At 41.8% G+C, this 17,939-nt stretch overlaps 1 protein-coding gene across 1 annotated transcript in view; it reads left to right on the top strand.

Annotated features, from left to right (window-relative positions):
- LOC134318706 (slit homolog 2 protein-like) overlaps positions 1-17,939 on the top strand; it is a 187,300-nt gene that overhangs the window by 154,236 nt on the left and 15,125 nt on the right. Inside the window, exon 5 of the mRNA XM_062999640.1 lies at positions 8,616-8,687. Coding sequence (XP_062855710.1) covers positions 8,616-8,687 — 72 coding nt within the window. The remainder of the gene's footprint in view (positions 1-8,615; positions 8,688-17,939) is intronic.

Below are 17,939 nucleotides of genomic sequence, written 5' to 3'. Positions count from 1 at the left end.
CAACACCCTGAAACTGAGCTGCAGCACAGTGGCCAAGATCATCCAGCGTTTTAAAAGAGCAGGGTCCACTCAGAACAGACCTCGCGTTGGTCGTCCAAAGAAGCTGAGTGCACGTGCTCAGCGTCACATCCAACTGCTGTCTTTGAAAGATAGGCGCAGGAGTGCTGTCAGCATTGCTGCAGAGATTGAAAAGGTGGGGGGTCAGCCTTTCAGTGCTCAGACCATACGCCGCACACTACATCAAATTGGTCTGCATGGCTGTCACCCCAGAAGGAAGCCTCTTCTGAAGTCTCTACACAAGAAAGCCCGCAAACAGTTTGCTGAAGACATGTCAACAAAGGACATGGATTACTGGAACCATGTCCTATGGTCTGATGAGACCAAGATTAATTTGTTTGGTTCAGATGGTCTCAAGCATGTGTGGCGGCAATCAGGTGAGGAGTACAAAGATAAGTGTGTCATGCCTACAGTCAAGCATGGTGGTGGGAATGCCATGGTCTGGGGCTGCATGAGTGCAGCAGGTGTTGGGGAGTTACATTTCATTGAGGGACACATGAACTCCAATATGTACTGTGAAATACTGAAGCAGAGCATGATCCCCTCCCTCCGGAAACTGGGTCGCAGGGCAGTGTTCCAGCATGATAATGACCCCAAACACACCTCTAAGACGACCACTGCTTTATTGAAGAGGCTGAGGGTAAAGGTGATGGACTGGCCAAGCATGTCTCCAGACCTAAACCCAATAGAACATCTTTGGGGCATCCTTAAGCGGAAGGTGGAGGAGCACAAAGTCTCAAATATCCGCCAGCTCCGTGATGTCGTCATGTAGGAGTGGAAAAGCATTCCAGTGGCAACCTGTGAAGCTCTGGTAAACTCCATGCCCAGGAGAGTTAAGGCAGTTCTGGGAAATAATGGTGGCCACACAAAATATTGACACTTCAGGAACTTTCACTAAGGGGTGTACTCACTTTTGTTGCCGGTGGTTTAGACATTAATGGCTGTATATTGAGTTATTTTGAGGGAAGAATAAATTTACACTGTTATATAAGCTGCACACAGACTACTTTTCATTGTGTCAAAGTGTCATTTTGTCAGTGTTGTCCCATGAAAAGATATACTTAAATATCTGCAGAAATGTGAGGGGTGTACTCACTTTTGTGATACACTGTATATATATATATATATATATATATATATATATATACGTATATATATATATATACGTATATATGTATATATGTGTATATATGTGTATATATGTGTGTATATACAGTGCTCAGCATAAATGAGTACACCCCAACAGATTTGTCAGAAAACCTTTGGTTTCTTTCCAGAATCAACATTTTCTATGGGATACTATACTACAAAATACTCCTACAAATGTGGGCCATTGATTGCAAACAAGATTTGTTCATTTGTACGCACAAAAAAGTAATTTTCTTAACAAATTCATTCAAGACCATGTTGCAAAAATCAGTACACCCCAATGAAAGTCTTAGGAGTTTAGACTACAAAATTCTAATTAACACGAATTAAACATTATGTGAGTTTAATTATTCATTAAACAGGTGTCCGGCAGACAGTTCACAGTTTAAAGGGCGTTACTTAACAAAGAAAACCCCGTCCCATTTCATGCTGTCAGCGGTGGCATCACATGAAAGAGAAATGTTACAAGACCTGAGAAAGAATAGCATTCCTTTACACAAAAAAGGTGAAGGCTACAAGAAGATCGGCAAAGCTTTACTGATCAGTATGAATACTGTAGCAAAAGTGATACAAAAGTTTAACAAAGATGGAACTGCAAACATCTCACAGAGACGTCCAGGCCATCCACGGAAGTTAACACCCAAACAGGAGCGTCTTCTGATGAGAAGGGTTGAAGAAAATCGCCATGCAAGTTCACTGCAGTTAGCTAAAGAGGTAAAAAGCCAAACTGGCTTGACTTTTTCCCGTGACACAGTACGGCATACACTGCAGAAGAATGGCATGCATGGGTATCGTCCACGAAGGAAGCCTCTCCTAAAGCCCATGCACAAAAAAGCCCAACTAGAATTTGCCAGGGCCCATGCTGAAAGGTGAAAAGATGAAGACTACTGGGACTCTATCCTCTGGAGTGATGAGACCAAAATAAATGTTTTTGAAACTGATGGCTTCCAAACTGTATGGCGTCGCAAAGGTAAGGAGTACAAAGAAGAAGGCATGGTGCCTACAGTGAAACATGGTGGTGGCAGTGTCCTTAAGTGGGGCTGCATGAGTACTACTGGTGTTGGGGAGCTGCATTTAATCAATGGTATCATGAATTCACAGATGTACTGCTCTATATTGAAGGACAAGATGCTACCATCACTTCGTGCCCTTGGTTGTCATGCACTTTTCCAACATGACAATGATCCAAAACCCACCTCTAAGGCCACTGTTGCATTTCTGAAGAAGAACAAGTTGAAAGTGATTCAGTGGCCAAGTATGTCTCCTGATTTGAACCCAATCAAACACTTATGGGGAATTCTGAAGACACAAGTTGAGTATCACTCTTCATCCAGCATCCAGGCTCTAAAAGAGGTCGTTCTTGAAGAATAAAAAAAGATAGACATTGCAATTTGTCGGCAACTTGTTCATTCCATGCCTAGAAGACTTAATGCTGTCCTTAAAAATGATAGAGGTCATACAAAATACCAGATGTAGTACTTTTTGATGTGGGGTGTACTCATTTTTGCATCAACTCATTTAAGTAAAACTGAATATTTTGTAATCTTAAGTTATATTATTAACCTTACTTTTATGCTATGGGTTAAAGTAATGTTCTATGAAGCGCAGTCTTTTCAAAATTTTGAAAATTGTTCCTGTGTTCAGTAAGATATTGATTAAAATCTTACTTTTCAAAAAGGGTGTACTCATTTATGCTGAGCACTGTATATATATATATATATATATATATATATATATATATTAGGGCTGTCAAACGATTAAATTTTTTAATCGCGATTAATCTCAGAATTTCATATAGTTAATCGCGATTAATCGCATTAAAAAAAATCTGTGTAAATGTTATAGAAAACAAGGATTTTTAAGTGAAATGTTACAATTAAAATGGTGAACACATTTTATGCTAAATGTACTGATGTTAAAAACTGCTGGGACAAGAGAAAACTGTAAGGGAGTTTTATTCACTCACATATTAGGCAGTAAATGTCAGATTGTAGGTTAGAATTTCTCCATCAGCAAACACTGTAGATCAGCGGTGCTTTAGGTGGGATAAAGCGTAGTTATTGTAACAGACTTTTCTGTGGTTGTATTGTGACAATGGTTTGATGGACGTTTCTACACGAAGTGAGTGTGTTTTGACCCTTTGGGGCTTCCATAGTTCATGAACTAACGTGCTTGACTCAGCTTTCCGGTATTCGGTACAGAAGAAGAAGTTAATTAAGTGTAATAAAGTGTTCTGCTCCCGACAACTTGTGAATATAGCGTGTATTTATTTCTTTATTAAGCAAGTACATCACTACGACGATCGGTTACATTATGTTACCAAACCGCAAATGAAAAACGGTGGCAAGTCCGACATTAAAATGTTTGTTCTACCAGTCAAGTGTCAACATGAACTAGAATCTGCGTTAACGGCACTATTTTTTTTAATCGCGTTAAATTGAGGTTGCGTTAATGCGTTATTATCGCGTTAACTTCGACAGCCCTAATATATATATATATATATATACTGTACATATATATATATACAGTGTATCACAAAAGTGAGTACACCCCTCACATTTCTGCAAATATTTCATTATATCTTTTCATGGGACAACACTATAGACATGAAACTTGGATATAACTTAGAGTAGTCAGTGTACAGCTTGTATAGCAGTGTAGATTTACTGTCTTCTGAAAATAACTCAACACACAGCCATTAATGTCTAAATGGCTGGCAACATAAGTGAGTACACCCCACAGTGAACATGTCCAAATTGTGCCCAAAGTGTCAATATTTTGTGTGACCATCATTATTATCTAGCACACACATTCTTATATATACTTGCTCAAGGGTCCAAACACAGCAGCCTGGCAGTGGTGTGGCTTGAACCAGCGACCTTCTGATTATTAGTCCAGTACTTTAACCACTAGGCTACAACCACCTAAAGACAGTTAAGTATCATCATAGGGAATGGTAAGAGGCATTTGTTTTTAGTACTGGACTAGTAATCAGAGGGTTGCTGGTTCAAGCCCCACTACTGCCAGGCTGGACTCCTTAACCCTTAATTGCTCAGAATGTGTATACTGTTACAGCACTAAGTTGCTTTGGATAAAGGCATCTGCCAAATGCTAAAAATGTGTAAATCCTCACTGGCTTCCCATGATACTTGCATACAAAGCCAAAAATTGATCTACCGTAGAGAACTTCTCAGACCTTTCTGTACCACATACTCTTTGAACTACAGGTTTGGCATATCTTGATCCACCTGTCAAAATTTAAGGAAGACTCTGGAATTTAAGGAAGGCTCTTCTTTGTACTACCACCTTGGTTGTGGAATTAACTTCCTCTTAGTATCGCTGTCTTTAAAAGCAGCTTTGCTAAGAGCTTAAATGGAAATGAACCTTTCTAGCAATTACTAACCTTCTACCTATACTTTTGTTCTAGCAGAGTTTCAGTTTATCTTTATTAGTATGTTTGATGGGGTTTTTTGTCAAATACAGCAGCTCTCCTCTGCTCACTGAGCAGCCTGATAGTGTCACTGATGCCGATATATTACGTGCATCTGATGCTCCTTATCGATTCCATTCGTTTTGTATTCCCGTTCCCATTTTCTCTCTACTCCCTCAGTTCTGATGGAGCGCTGCAGTCCTGGCAGCCTCTCAGTTCCCACAGTTTAGCCTGTGTCTCTGAGAAAAGCTCACTAATGTTTATTCTACCAGGTTATCTGTTGTTTGATGGTCAGGAACTGGCAAGGACTATATTTTGACAAAAGCAGTGTTAATGACCGCTGACACTTTAAGTAAGGTGCCATAAGAGTTTATGAAGGTGTCATGTAGCACAACGAACATTAAACATAACAGAATATTGTTTGTTCTTGACTTATCCCAAAAAAGATTGAATTCCAACTTGATATAGAAGTAAGAGCAGTTAAAATGAATACATCATGCACTACTTTTTTCCAGGCAGAAAGATCCTCTCATAAACCTTCATTATCTCTTTATAGCCTCTGCTTCAGGTTTCAGGCTCGTTATTCATTAAATGTCACCTAATGCGGCTTATTGCCGTGGCGTGTTCGGTGCTTGGCCGGGAGTTAATCTCACTGTCACTTCGGAGAGTGAGCGTCAAGTTGATCACCACCGCGGAGAGCGATAGTTTCTCATAACTGCTCTTATTCAGTCGGGGCAATTTGCCTTTTAGTCAGAATGATGGCAGAGAAAATCCAGCTGAGTAAACAAAACAATAAAACATTTATTATGCGTGGAAGTCTTTTCAGCTTGAAGAGGAAGCACGGCCAAGCTTCGTCGCTCATAAAGAATTAAAAGCATAGCCGAGGATCACTTTTTTTTCCCCCTTTGCTTGCTTTGCGTTCATGCTTTTATGCTATCAATGCTTGTATAGGAGTCAATGGTAGGCTGCAGTGAAGCGTGTGTTCGTACCCTTTTTCTATAATGGAATACACAGGGTAATTGCCTACTGAAAATAGTAATGATGATTGATGCAGATTTGCCTCCTAAATGTTAGACTAGCATTGTAGTCAAAAACATCTCAGTAAAGACAAGACCAAGTTTTTTATGGTTGAGACCAAGGCAAGGTCTATAAAAGCAGAGACAAGACCAATGGTTTTAATGGTTGAGATCACTGCAAGTTCTACACCAATAGAGACAAGATCAAGGGTTTTAATGGTTGAGACCACGGCAAGCCAAAGACAACAGAGACAAGACCAAAAATTCACAGTAGTCAAACAATCACTAATTAGGAATTGGAGGCTTAGCTATGAACTTAGAAATATTATTGTTGATGGATGGATGGATAGCTAGTTGGATGGATGGATGGATGGATGGATGGATGGATGGATGGATGGATGGATGGATAGCTAGTTGGATGGATGGATGGATGGATGGATGGATGGATGGATAGCTAGTTGGATGGATGGATGGATGGATAGCTAGTTGGATGGATGGATGGATAGCTAGTTGGATGGATGGATGGATGGATGGATGGATAGCTAGCTGGATGGATGGATAGCTGGGTGGATGGATAGCTGGGTGGATGGGTGGATGGGTGGATGGATAGCTGGATGGATGGATAGCTAGATGGATAGATAGATGGATGGATGGACAGCTGGATGGATGGATGGATGGAAGGATAGCTGGATGGATGGATGGATAGCTAGATAGATGGATGAATGGATGGATAGCTGAATAGATGGATGGATGGATGATGGATGGATGGATGGTAGCTAGATAGATAGATGGATGGATAGATGGATGGATGGATAGATGGATGGATAGATGGATGGATGGATGGATAGCTAGATAGCTGGATAGATGGATGGATGGATAGCTAGATGGATGGATGGATGGATAGCTAGATAGCTGGATAGATGGATGGATGGATGGATGAATGGCTGGATAGATGGATGGAAAGCTGGATGGATGGATGAATGAATGGCTGGATAGATGGATGGAAAGCTGGACAGATAGATGGATGGATGGATGAATGGCTGGATAGATGGATGGGTGGATAGATGGATGGATGAATGGCTGGATAGATGGATGGAAAGCTGGACAGATAGATGGATGGATGGATGGATGGATAGCTAGATAGCTGGATGGATGGATGGATGGATGGATAGCTAGATAGCTGGATGGATGGATAGCTGGATGGATGGATGGAAAGCTGGGCAGATGGATGGCTGGATAGCTAGATAGATGGATGGATGGATAGCTAGATAGATGAATGGATGGATGAATGGCTGGATAGATGGATGGAAAGCTGGACAGATAGATGGATGGATGGATGGATGGATGGATGGATGAATGGCTGGATAGATGGATGGAAAGCTGGACAGATAGATGGATGGATGAATGGCTGGATAGATGGATGGAAAGCTGGACAGATAGATGGATGGATGAATGGCTGGATAGATGGATGGAAAGCTGGACAGATAGATAGATAGATGGATGGATGGATGAATGGCTGGATAGATGGATGAATGGATGGGTGGATGGCTGGATGGATGGATGGCTGGATAGATAAATGGATGGAAAGCTGGACGGATGGATGGATAGCTAGGTAGCTGGATGGATGGATGGATAAGATGTATGGATGAATGGCTGGATAGATGGATGGAAAGCTGGACAGATGGATGGATGGATGGATGGATGGATAGCTAGATAGCTGGATGGATGGATGGATGGATAGCTGGATGGATGGATGGATAGCTAGATAGCTGGATGGATGGATAGCTAGATAGCTGGATGGATGGATAGCTGGATGGATGGATGGAAAGCTGGGCAGATGGATGGCTGGATAGCTAGGTAGCTGGATGGATAGATGGCTGGATATTGCTCTGTGTTTGACCCAGCAGATTTTTTTAGACCAATAATTATTTAAATCATTCAATTACAATAAATACCAGAAATGCTATTACATGACAGGTTTTTTACCAGTGTATGTAAACTTTTGACTTGATCTGTACAGAAAAGGACATGCTGTTTAGATCAAGCCGAACAGAAACGAAGCCAAAAAATTCCAAGGCTGTTAAACACGTCAAAATCAATCAAAAACAGCCAGACACAAAGCATTAATTAATTTCTATTCACTAATAAATCTTGATTGGATTCTAAAAACAAGTACATATCGGATTTTGAGCAGGCGAGAGTGGAACGTGAGTTTTATTAATTAGGAAATTGCTGGCAGTCATTTAGCTGATCCATCATTACAGAGCGTACGGGAAGCCTGGCAGAATTCCTCCTGAGTGTTTGGACCTGTGCCTGATTGTTTATCGGTGGAATTGGTCGTGGCAGGGGCGGACCGGTTAACCCCGAGCCTCTTTGTTTCTCGTTCACCGACGTTACAGGTTGCAGCCATGACCGAGAGGCAGACGCGCTGATTAGCTGACCCGATATTCCGTATCTCATTTGCTCCCTCTCTGGCTAGTAATTGCATTCTGGTTTTTACAAATTATGTTTTCCGTTATCAGCGTACAAACAAACAAGCTTAATAAAGTTAAGCAGGACCATTTCCAAATGTCAGAAATCATTTGGCTCCAAACTGGCCATTAACATATTTTAAGTACAGGGATTTTTTTTATTCGCTCTTTGGTGCGTTCTCGTATTACTCAGACTTAATGTAATGTTTTTATAAAGGATAATGAAATGGAGGATAGTGGAGGAGACTGGTCATGAAATGGTTTATGTTAGGGATACACACATTCACAGTAATGAAGCACCATACCAAGTAAGAGGGATGTGACATTTATGGTCTGTTGAACAACCTGGTTTGGACTTCAAAGAGACGTAGCAGCGTTCTAGAAAGCCCGGGTTGTCTCGATACCCATCCGGCCCGAGATGCTCTCCTGAAATGTGAAGTGACTTCAAACATGCTTCTAATATTTCATCTCTGTGTGTTTTTCTCTATGTAGAGACCTGAGTGAGAACCAGATTCAGGCTGTACCTCGCAAGGCTTTCCGCGGGATCACCAACGTCAAGAACCTGTAAGTATGACGTGCTATGCATCTCAAATAAACATCCCTTGCAGGAGGTCCTGATTCCCACAGTAGTTCTCATGTCTATTAGGGTGGGGGAGTTAATTCATTAAGTCATTTTGCACTAAACCATTCATCCTGGTCAAGGCTGCGATTGGTCTGGCACCACCTGAAAACAGTGTTCAAGGTAGGAACACACCCTGGAGAAGGCACTGACCCACTGCAGTGCAATCACACTTAATTACACTTAGTGCTAAAAGACAAGCCAGTCAACATTTTGTGTTATTGGGAGGGTATGTCTTCAACCCAGACATCAACGGAAGGCAAAGGATCTTGGGTTCAAATTACTTATTTCGCTGTACAGTATCTAATCTACCAGCTGTGCCACCCTATATTAGGGAAATAAAATGCCAATTTTTAATTTCTTCCTAGACTATGTGGTTGCCACATATAAATATAGATTAGATTATATACATATTAACGCATGATGTGTTCTCCTCTCTTCCACTTACTAAATAACTAATATTAGGTTTGTGTGTGTGTGTAGTGTGTGTGTTTGATGATTAATGTTGTATCATTAAAGTAATACATTTATTGTATGAGTAATACTAATTTATAAAATATATGCTATAACACCATTGTGAAACTATTCAGGAACAAAACTTGGTCTTAACATCCCTTTTCTGTTGGGCTTGTTTAACTTATATCTGCCAACCTTTAATCATGATGACTTAGAGGCCTTCATTTTAAGCACACATATCGATTACAGTGTAGCACAAGTTTAAAAACTGGTGCTCAGCCATGAAGACAAACCTCAGTCCCATTGGTCAACATGTCAAACTTCTAGGCAAACTGGACTTCAGCCATTCAGCTGTCTGACTTATTGATTATGATCTGATGTTGCAACAGTAAAATCATTTTAAAAACTGATCAGTGTTTGCTGATCAAAGTTATGAGCAAAGATACAGGGGTCATTTTTTGACTCAGTGTACGTGTTTGGACAGATTTGGCTACTGTTATACTGCATATGTAGGGCGGCATGGTGATTCGGTTTGTAGCAATGTCGCCTCACAGCAAGATTTGATTCCCAGGAGCAGTCCAGGTTTTAATGGTTGAGACCAAGGCAAGACCAAGGGTTTTAATTGGACCGATATTTTATTGGGTGTGTGTGTGTCTGCCCTGCGATGGACTGGCGCCCCGTCCAGGGTGTAACTGTGTGCCTTGCACCCATTGAAAACCTGGGATAGGCTCCAGCACCTACCCCCCGTGACCCTAATTGGATAATCGGTTAAGAAAGTGAGTGAGTGAGTATTTGACACAATGGGGTGACACACTGGCTTGGTGGGTCAAGCAAGAAGGTCCTGGGTTCAATCCCCAGGTGGAGCAGTCCAGGTCCTTACTGTGTGGAGTTTGCATGTTCATCTCGTGTCTGTGGGTTTCCTCCGGGAGTTTCGGTTTCCTCCCACAGTCCACAGACATGCAAGTGAGGTGAATTAGAGATACAAAATTGTCCACGACTGCGTTTGACATTAAACCGAACTGATGAATCATGTGAATTTAGTTAACTTCCTGTCCTGTCATGAATATGAATGTAAGTGTAAAACATGACATTAAAATCCTAAAAAAATAAATAAATGCTGTATTATGTTTTGCCAGTTTACATGTGGATAGAAAATGTTAGCTTTTATTGTTTTTTGGCAGTTAGTTAGAGAATCCAAATTGCATTGTCATAAATATTTATAGATCCTTGTGTTCATAATTAAGGCCAGATGTGTCACTTTACAGTATTGTTCTTGGTCAATAATATTATGAATAGGTTAAAATGGTCTGTTTTGGAATATAAGGCTTGAGTGAAATTAAACTTTTCCCACTTTTGGCACATTTTGGGTGTTACTTGACCAGAACAAGAAACTCAGAAGCCTAGATGCAGTAAATGTCCACGGTCTATGTGCCTTGATTAATTAGTTTTAAAATTTGATGTCTAACGATCATGAGGAATCAGTACTTTGTGTGTCTTAGTTAGATGGATGTGTTCAGGATATTGCAATGAGTAATGCTTCCCTACCACTTGCAATTACACTAATGGACTTTGACAAATTTATTCTCCGGTAGCAAATTAAAGCACTGCTCTTACCCATCTGGTCACAGTTCGTTACATATATAGACTCACAGCAAGATGCAGAACTTACACAACACCCAAAGCACTCTTTGACCTAGACGAGGAATTTAAAGGTTAAATCTGCTGTGTAGTTCTGCATGGGCTAGACCACAATGAATGTGGAAGCTGTGGAAGCCAACATCCTCAATCTTTTGCCTACAACAATAAACAGTGCATACTCCGGCTATAGTGTGCATCCCGAGGCCAGGGCTGTAGTCTAAACCTGTTTTATAGATAAGTCCCCTAATGAATGGGTGAGTGCAAGTGTTAAGGCTACGCTTAATTAGCCAGTCCCTCTGTTTGTAGTTAAAGATCAGCGACGGTATGCAACCCCGGCCTCCGCGTGCATTCCCAGGCTACGGCCGTTGGATCTGCGGTGTGGTTCTGCATGATTTCCTGCTCTATCTGATCAGAGTTGTGTTTCAAACTCAGTTTAAAGGGTCAGCACAATCCTAGTGCATGCTGAGACCTGGACTGCGCTGAAAGCGACCTCTCCCTACTGGTCTGCTCTTAGATCTCAACATCAGATTGATTATTTGTACAAGTACAAATAATACAGCAGGGTCCAAAAGTCAGACAGGAATGATTTATTTTATTTCCTTCATTATTATTTTTATTTTATTACAAATTTACTGTGACACATTTAGTGTATACTGGCATATAATCTGCACAGCTGTAGACCTGTACAGGAAGGGTGGAACACCATTTATTCAACCAAAGTTCCCTTAATTGGAGATCGAAAGTGCTTTCTCTGTCTTCAGCATTTTCCCTACATGGTTTTTCATCCTAATCAAACCATACAGTGACACCTTATGCCCTGTGATCAGGCATTCAGTCAAAATAAAGTCATAGTGGGCCGCTCAGGTGGCGCAGCGGTAAAAAGACACGCGCTGCAACCAGAGCTGGATTTCGAAGGAGCGTCGTTTCGAATCCAGCTCTGCCTTCACGGTCGAGGCTGGGCGGCTATGGACAACGATTGGCCTGTTGTCCGGGTGGGGGGCGGGACTTGAGACCGTAGGGGATGCTCTCTCAGGAACGGGGCGGTTGCGCCCTCTGCTGGCTGGTTGGTGGCGCCTGTATGGAGACGGGAGGGGGGTGTGGCGCAGTGTGTGATCCTCCGTGCACAATACTCTGCCACGCTACACTCGTCAAGTGTGGGTGATAAGATGGTCGATTGGCTGTGCACGTTTCGGAGGAGGCGTGGAACGGCCTCGTCAGCCCCCAATCAGGAGCAGGAATCCGCACTAATGAGAGGATGATAGATGGGACGAAATTGGACGTGCTAAATTTATAAAAAAAAAAAAAAAAAAAAAAAAAATAAATAAAGTCATAGTATTGGGTTTGCAGGGACTTTTTTGTCTAATGGGACCCCTCCCCTTTAGTATAACAGCACCATTAGGCCCACACAGTAGAGGTCAATCATTCAGGCCTGTAAAGTCCTTGCTGTGTGTACTTGTGTTAATCATTTTTCTCACATTATTATATTCAGTTATAAATAAATATACAATTATATAATTTAATATAATAATTAAAAAGAATTGAATATAATACAACGTATGTGCATATACAGTGTATCACAAAAGTGAGTACACCCCTCACATTTCTGCAGATATTTAAGTATATCTTTTCATGGGACAACACTGACAAAATGACACTTTGACACAATGAAAAGTAGTCTGTGTGCAGCTTATATAACAGTGTAAATTTATTCTTCCCTCAAAATAACTCAATATACAGCCACTAATGTCTAAACCACCGGCAACAAAAGTGAGTACATCCCTTAGTGAAAGTTCCTGAAGTGTCAATATTTTGTGTGACCACCATTATTTCCCAAAACTGCCTTAACTCTCCTGGGCATGGAGTTTACCAGAGCTTCACAGGTTGCCACTGGAATGCTTTTCCACTCCTCCATGACGACATCACGGAGCTGGCGGATATTCGAGACTTTGCGCTCCTCCACCTTCCGCTTGAGGATGCCCCAAAGATGTTCTATTGGGTTTAGGTCTGGAGACATGCTTGGCCAGTCCATCACCTTTACCCTCAGCCTCTTCAATAAAGCAGTGGTCGTCTTAGAGGTGTGTTTGGGGTCATTATCATGCTGGAGCACTGCCCTGCGACCCAGTTTCCCGAGGGGAGGGGATCATGCTCTGCTCAGTATTTCAGAGTACATATTGGAGTTCATATGTCCCTCAATGAAATGTAACTCCCCAACACCTGCTGCACTCATGCAGCCCCAGACCATGGCATTCCCTCCACCATGCTTGACTGTAGGCATGACACACTTATCTTTGTACTTCTCACCTGATTGCCGCCACACATGCTTGAGACCATCTGAACCAAACAAATTAATCTTGGTGTCATCAGACCATAGGACATGGTTCCAGTAATCCATGTCCTTTGTTGACATGTCTTCAGCAAACTGTTTGCGGGCTTTCTTGTGTAGAGACTTCAGAAGAGGCTTCCTTCTGGGGTGACAGCCATGCAGACCAATTTGATGTAGTGTGCGGCGTATGGTCTGAGCACTGACAGGCTGACCCCCCACCTTTTCAATCTCTGCAGCAATGCTGACAGCACTCCTGCGCCTATCTTTCAAAGACAGCAGTTGGATGTGATGCTGAGCACGTGCACTCAGCTTCTTTGGACGACCAACGCGAGGTTTGTTCTGAGTGGACCCTGCTCTTTTAAAACGCTGGATGATCTTGGCCACTGTGCTGCAGCTCAGTTTCAGGGTGTTGGCAATCTTCTTGTAGCCTTGGCCATCTTCATGTAGCGCAACAATTCGTCTTTTAAGATCCTCAGAGAGTTCTTTGCCATGAGGTGCCATGTTGGAACTTTCAGTGACCAGTATGAGAGAGTGTGAGAGCTGTACTACTAAATTGAACACACCTGCTCCCTATGCACACCTGAGACCTAGTAACACTAATGAGTCACATGACATTTTGGAGGGAAAATGACAAGCAGTGCTCAATTTGGACATTTAGGGGTGTAGTCTCTTAGGGGTGTACTCACTTTTGTTGCCGGTGGTTTAGACGTTAATGGCTGTATATTGAGTTATTTTGAGGGAAGAATAAATTTACACTGTTATATAAGCTGCACACAGACTACTTTTTATTGTGTCAAAGTGTCATTTTGTCAGTGTTGTCCCATGAAAAGATATACTTAAATATCTGCAGAAATGTGAGGGGTGTACTCACTTTTGTGATACACTGTATATATCATTTATTAATAAACATCCATTCCTGCATTTCAGGCCTGCGACACATTTCAAAAAAAGTTGGGACAGTAAAGCATTTACCACTTTGTAATGTTGCCATTCCTTTTCACCACACTTAAAAGACGTTTTGGCACCGAGGATACCAAGTGATTTAGTGTTTCAGCTTTTATTTTGTCCCATTCTTCCTGCAAACACGTCCTAAGATGTGCAACAGTACGGGGTCGTCGTTGTGGCATTTTTCGTTTCAAAAGTCTCCACATTCTCTACTGGGGACAGGTCAGGACTGCAGGCAAGCCAGTCCAGTACCTGTACCCTCTTCTTCCACAGCCATGCCTTTGTAATGTGGTTTTGCATTGACTTGTTGAAAAATGCATGGATGTCCCTGGAAAAGACGACGTCTTGAAGGCAGCACATGTCGCTCTAAGATGTCAATGTACTTTACTGCATTAATACTGCCATCACAGAAGTGTAAATGACCTTTGCCAAGGGCACTGACACAGCCCCATACCATGACAGACACTGGCTTTTGGACTTGTTGCTGATAACAGTCTGGATGGTCCTTTTTGTCTTTGGTCCGGAGCACACGGCGTCCTTTTTTGTTCCCCAAAGAGATCTGGAATGCTAATTCATCTGACCACAATACACGTTTCCACTGTGTGACGGTCCATCCTAGATGCCTTTGAGCCCAGAGAAGTCAATGCCGCTTCTGGACATGGAATCACATCATTAATTAGTTTTTTCACCTCATTACTAGCCCCAAATTCCTCTTGTCCCAACTTTTTTGGAATGTGTTGCAGGCCTGAAATGCAGGAATGGAGGTATATTAATACATGAAATGAAGTTGAGCAGATAAAACATGAAATATCTTGGGTTCAAACTGTCTGCAATCAAATAAAATCAAAGTAATTGTAAGGAACACTACATTTTTTTATTATATTTGCATTTTCCAGACTGTCCCAACTTTTTCTGATTTGGGGTTGTAGAAAAAAAATCAATTTCCAATAAAAACAGGCCTTTAGAGTGTTTTCAAATTATGATACATATTGGTTATCATGAAAATGACCAAGAATCAATGATCACAATGATTTTTCTATATGGACACCAATACAAACGTTGGACCTTCTGACAGTTTGATTTTATAGGCTCATCTTGGTCCTCTGTCTGTTTAAAGCCTTTGAATTCATAAATCATGTGGCGTTATATCGGCAATCTGACTCGCTATTGAAAACCGGTTGGTTGAGAATGATCTGGACAGAAACGGATCACCCGTGTCTGAGCGGCATGGCTTTCTAGCTAATGATAAGGTGGTGCTACGTAATTGCCTGCGTGTGCGTGTTCGGTCAGATACAGTTAAACGAGTGTCATTCCCCTCGGTGAACTTGCTGACCTCTGTTAAATGACTTCCTGTCTGCGTGCACACGTTTATTCATTTGTGTGGTTCAATGAATCTATGCGGACACACGCACAAACAAACGCTCTGCATCAGCGGGTCTTTGAGACGCTATGTTCCGCTCGTACATGCTCAGGATGGGTCATTTCATGCAACAACCACCTTGCTACCAAAAATAACATTACCAAGTACATATTTAATGTTGTATTATTTTTTTGTTCTAATTTTAGTGGCTGAAAATATTAAATATAAAAACAGGACGGTGGTTGGGATGAGCATTAGTGGCTAAACAACCTTAATACCTTCTAATTGCTAAGTACGACTATTAAGCAAGCCCTCTTGCAAACAAATGAATACAATTAGGCATGCAGCCATGCCATCTTCATAGACCCTGGCATTTTTGTCACCTTTTCCGAATTTCAGTGTTTTAAGTGCGTTATTGTGAGTGGAAACATCTAGTAGCATCAACATCTCACCCATAAAGCATTAGGTTAGGGTTAGGTAAATCAAGGACATACAGTGACTTACACTTTCTTCATACTGCACACTAAAACATTAGGAGTAGGGATGTAACGATTCAACAAAACAGTTAATAACCGATTCAAAAATTCCACGATTCAATTCGATTTGACATGTATAATGAATTGATGTTCACTTTAAACAGCAGAGGGCGCTGGCGCTATTCACCTCGCCTGGTTGATGTCACTGGCGCAATACGCCTGGTTGCCAATTTCGGGGTTTTTTAGCCAAATTGGGCTTAATTTAAAATAGTTTTGCATAGTTTGTACCTACCTCAGAAATAAAAGGGCATTCATTATTTAGATAAATAAAGATAATCACAAATACAGTATTTAATTTTTTTTTTTTTTAAGAGAAATAATGAAAGGAAACCATCATAATTTGTCTTTAATTTCAGTTTAAAAATTCTGGAAAAGCCGCTCAGATTGCGCAGCGGTAAAGTACGCTAGCTCACCAGAGTTGGGTTTCTAGATACATCGTATCGAAACTCGGCTCTGCCTTTCCGACTGGGTTGGGCGGCAGTATGAACAACGTTTGGCTGTTGTTCAGGGTTAGGGGTAGAGTCGGAGCATAGGTCCTCATAACTGGTACAACTGCGGCCCCTGCTGGTTGACTGACGGCGCCTGCACAGGGCTGAGGAATAACATTGAGGGGGGTGTGACCCTCCGTGCACAGTGTCTCTCGGTGTATGAACTCGGCTCGTGCAGGTGAAAAATGCAGGCGAAAAATGCAGGCTGTACTGATTGCGTGCCGGAGGGGGCGCAAGTCAGTTGAGTGGCGTACTCAGTCAGTGAAGGGTCAAACCAGTATAGAGGATGCATTCAGGGTAATTGGACATGACTAGAATAAGGATAAAAATTGGGGGAAAAAAGTGGGAAGAAATAGATAATTAAAAAAAAAAAAACATCGGGAAAAAATCATATCGTGCATCGCATCGTGGGTAGAGTGTATTGTTACATCCCTAATTAGAAGCTTCATTTTGTACATTACCAGTGTGTGTGGTGTAAATCACACCAATGTAGGACTCTTAAGCAGTTAAAATACAATCATTAATTGCACTTCAGGGTTTGCTGCCTACTTGAACACATAGTGCCAAGTCTAAATTGTGGTAGCAGTGAGGCTTTTTCATGGTTGGGAAAATCTTAATACCATCCGAGGTTCCAGCTCTAATGCAAACCAGGCTGTGTGGCAAGTTTTGTATTAGTGTTCAATCTGACCTGAAGTGAATCCCAGCAGTCTTGTTCTACATCCAGTTAGAACCCTTTTGGTGTAGAGGAGAACCAACTTTGTATTAATGCTCATAGCTGTACCCTTTGGGCATGATGGTCACTCTGATTAACCTCTTTGTTAAACAACATGCATAATTAATTTGGGTGACACGGTGGCTAAGTGGATAGCACTGTTGCTTCACAGCAAGAAGGTCCTGGGTTCGCTACCCAGGTGGGGCGGTCTAGGTCCCTTCTGTGGAGTTTGCTTGTTCTCCCTGTGTCCGTGTGGGTTTCCTCCAGGTGCTCCGGTTTCCTCCCACAGTCCAAAGACTTGCAAGTGAGGTGAATTGGAGATGCTAAATTGTCCATGACTGTGTTCGATATAACCCTGTGAACTGATGAACCTTGTGTAGTGAGTGACTACCGTTCATGTCATGAATGTAACCAAAAGTGTAAAACATGACGTTAAAATCCTAATAAAGAAACAAACATAATTCATTTATTCATTTATTGTCCGTTGTACCTCTGCTTTATCTTATTCAGGGTCACGGTGGGTCAGGTTGCCAGTCCATCACAGGACACACACACACACACACACACACACACACACACACACACACACACACACACACACACACACACACACACACACACACACACACTCATACCTATGGGGACTAGCATCTCCAATTAACTTACTGCATGTCTTTGGACTGTTCGAGGAAACCAGAGCTCTCTGAGGAAACCCCTACAGACACAGTGAGAACATGCT

The sequence above is a fragment of the Trichomycterus rosablanca genome, chromosome 8 (genome assembly GCF_030014385.1).
Source record: "Trichomycterus rosablanca isolate fTriRos1 chromosome 8, fTriRos1.hap1, whole genome shotgun sequence".
NCBI lineage: Eukaryota > Metazoa > Chordata > Actinopteri > Siluriformes > Trichomycteridae > Trichomycterus > Trichomycterus rosablanca.
The sequence above is the reverse complement of the archived record's forward strand: the minus strand, read 5'-3'. Positions and strand labels throughout refer to the sequence as shown.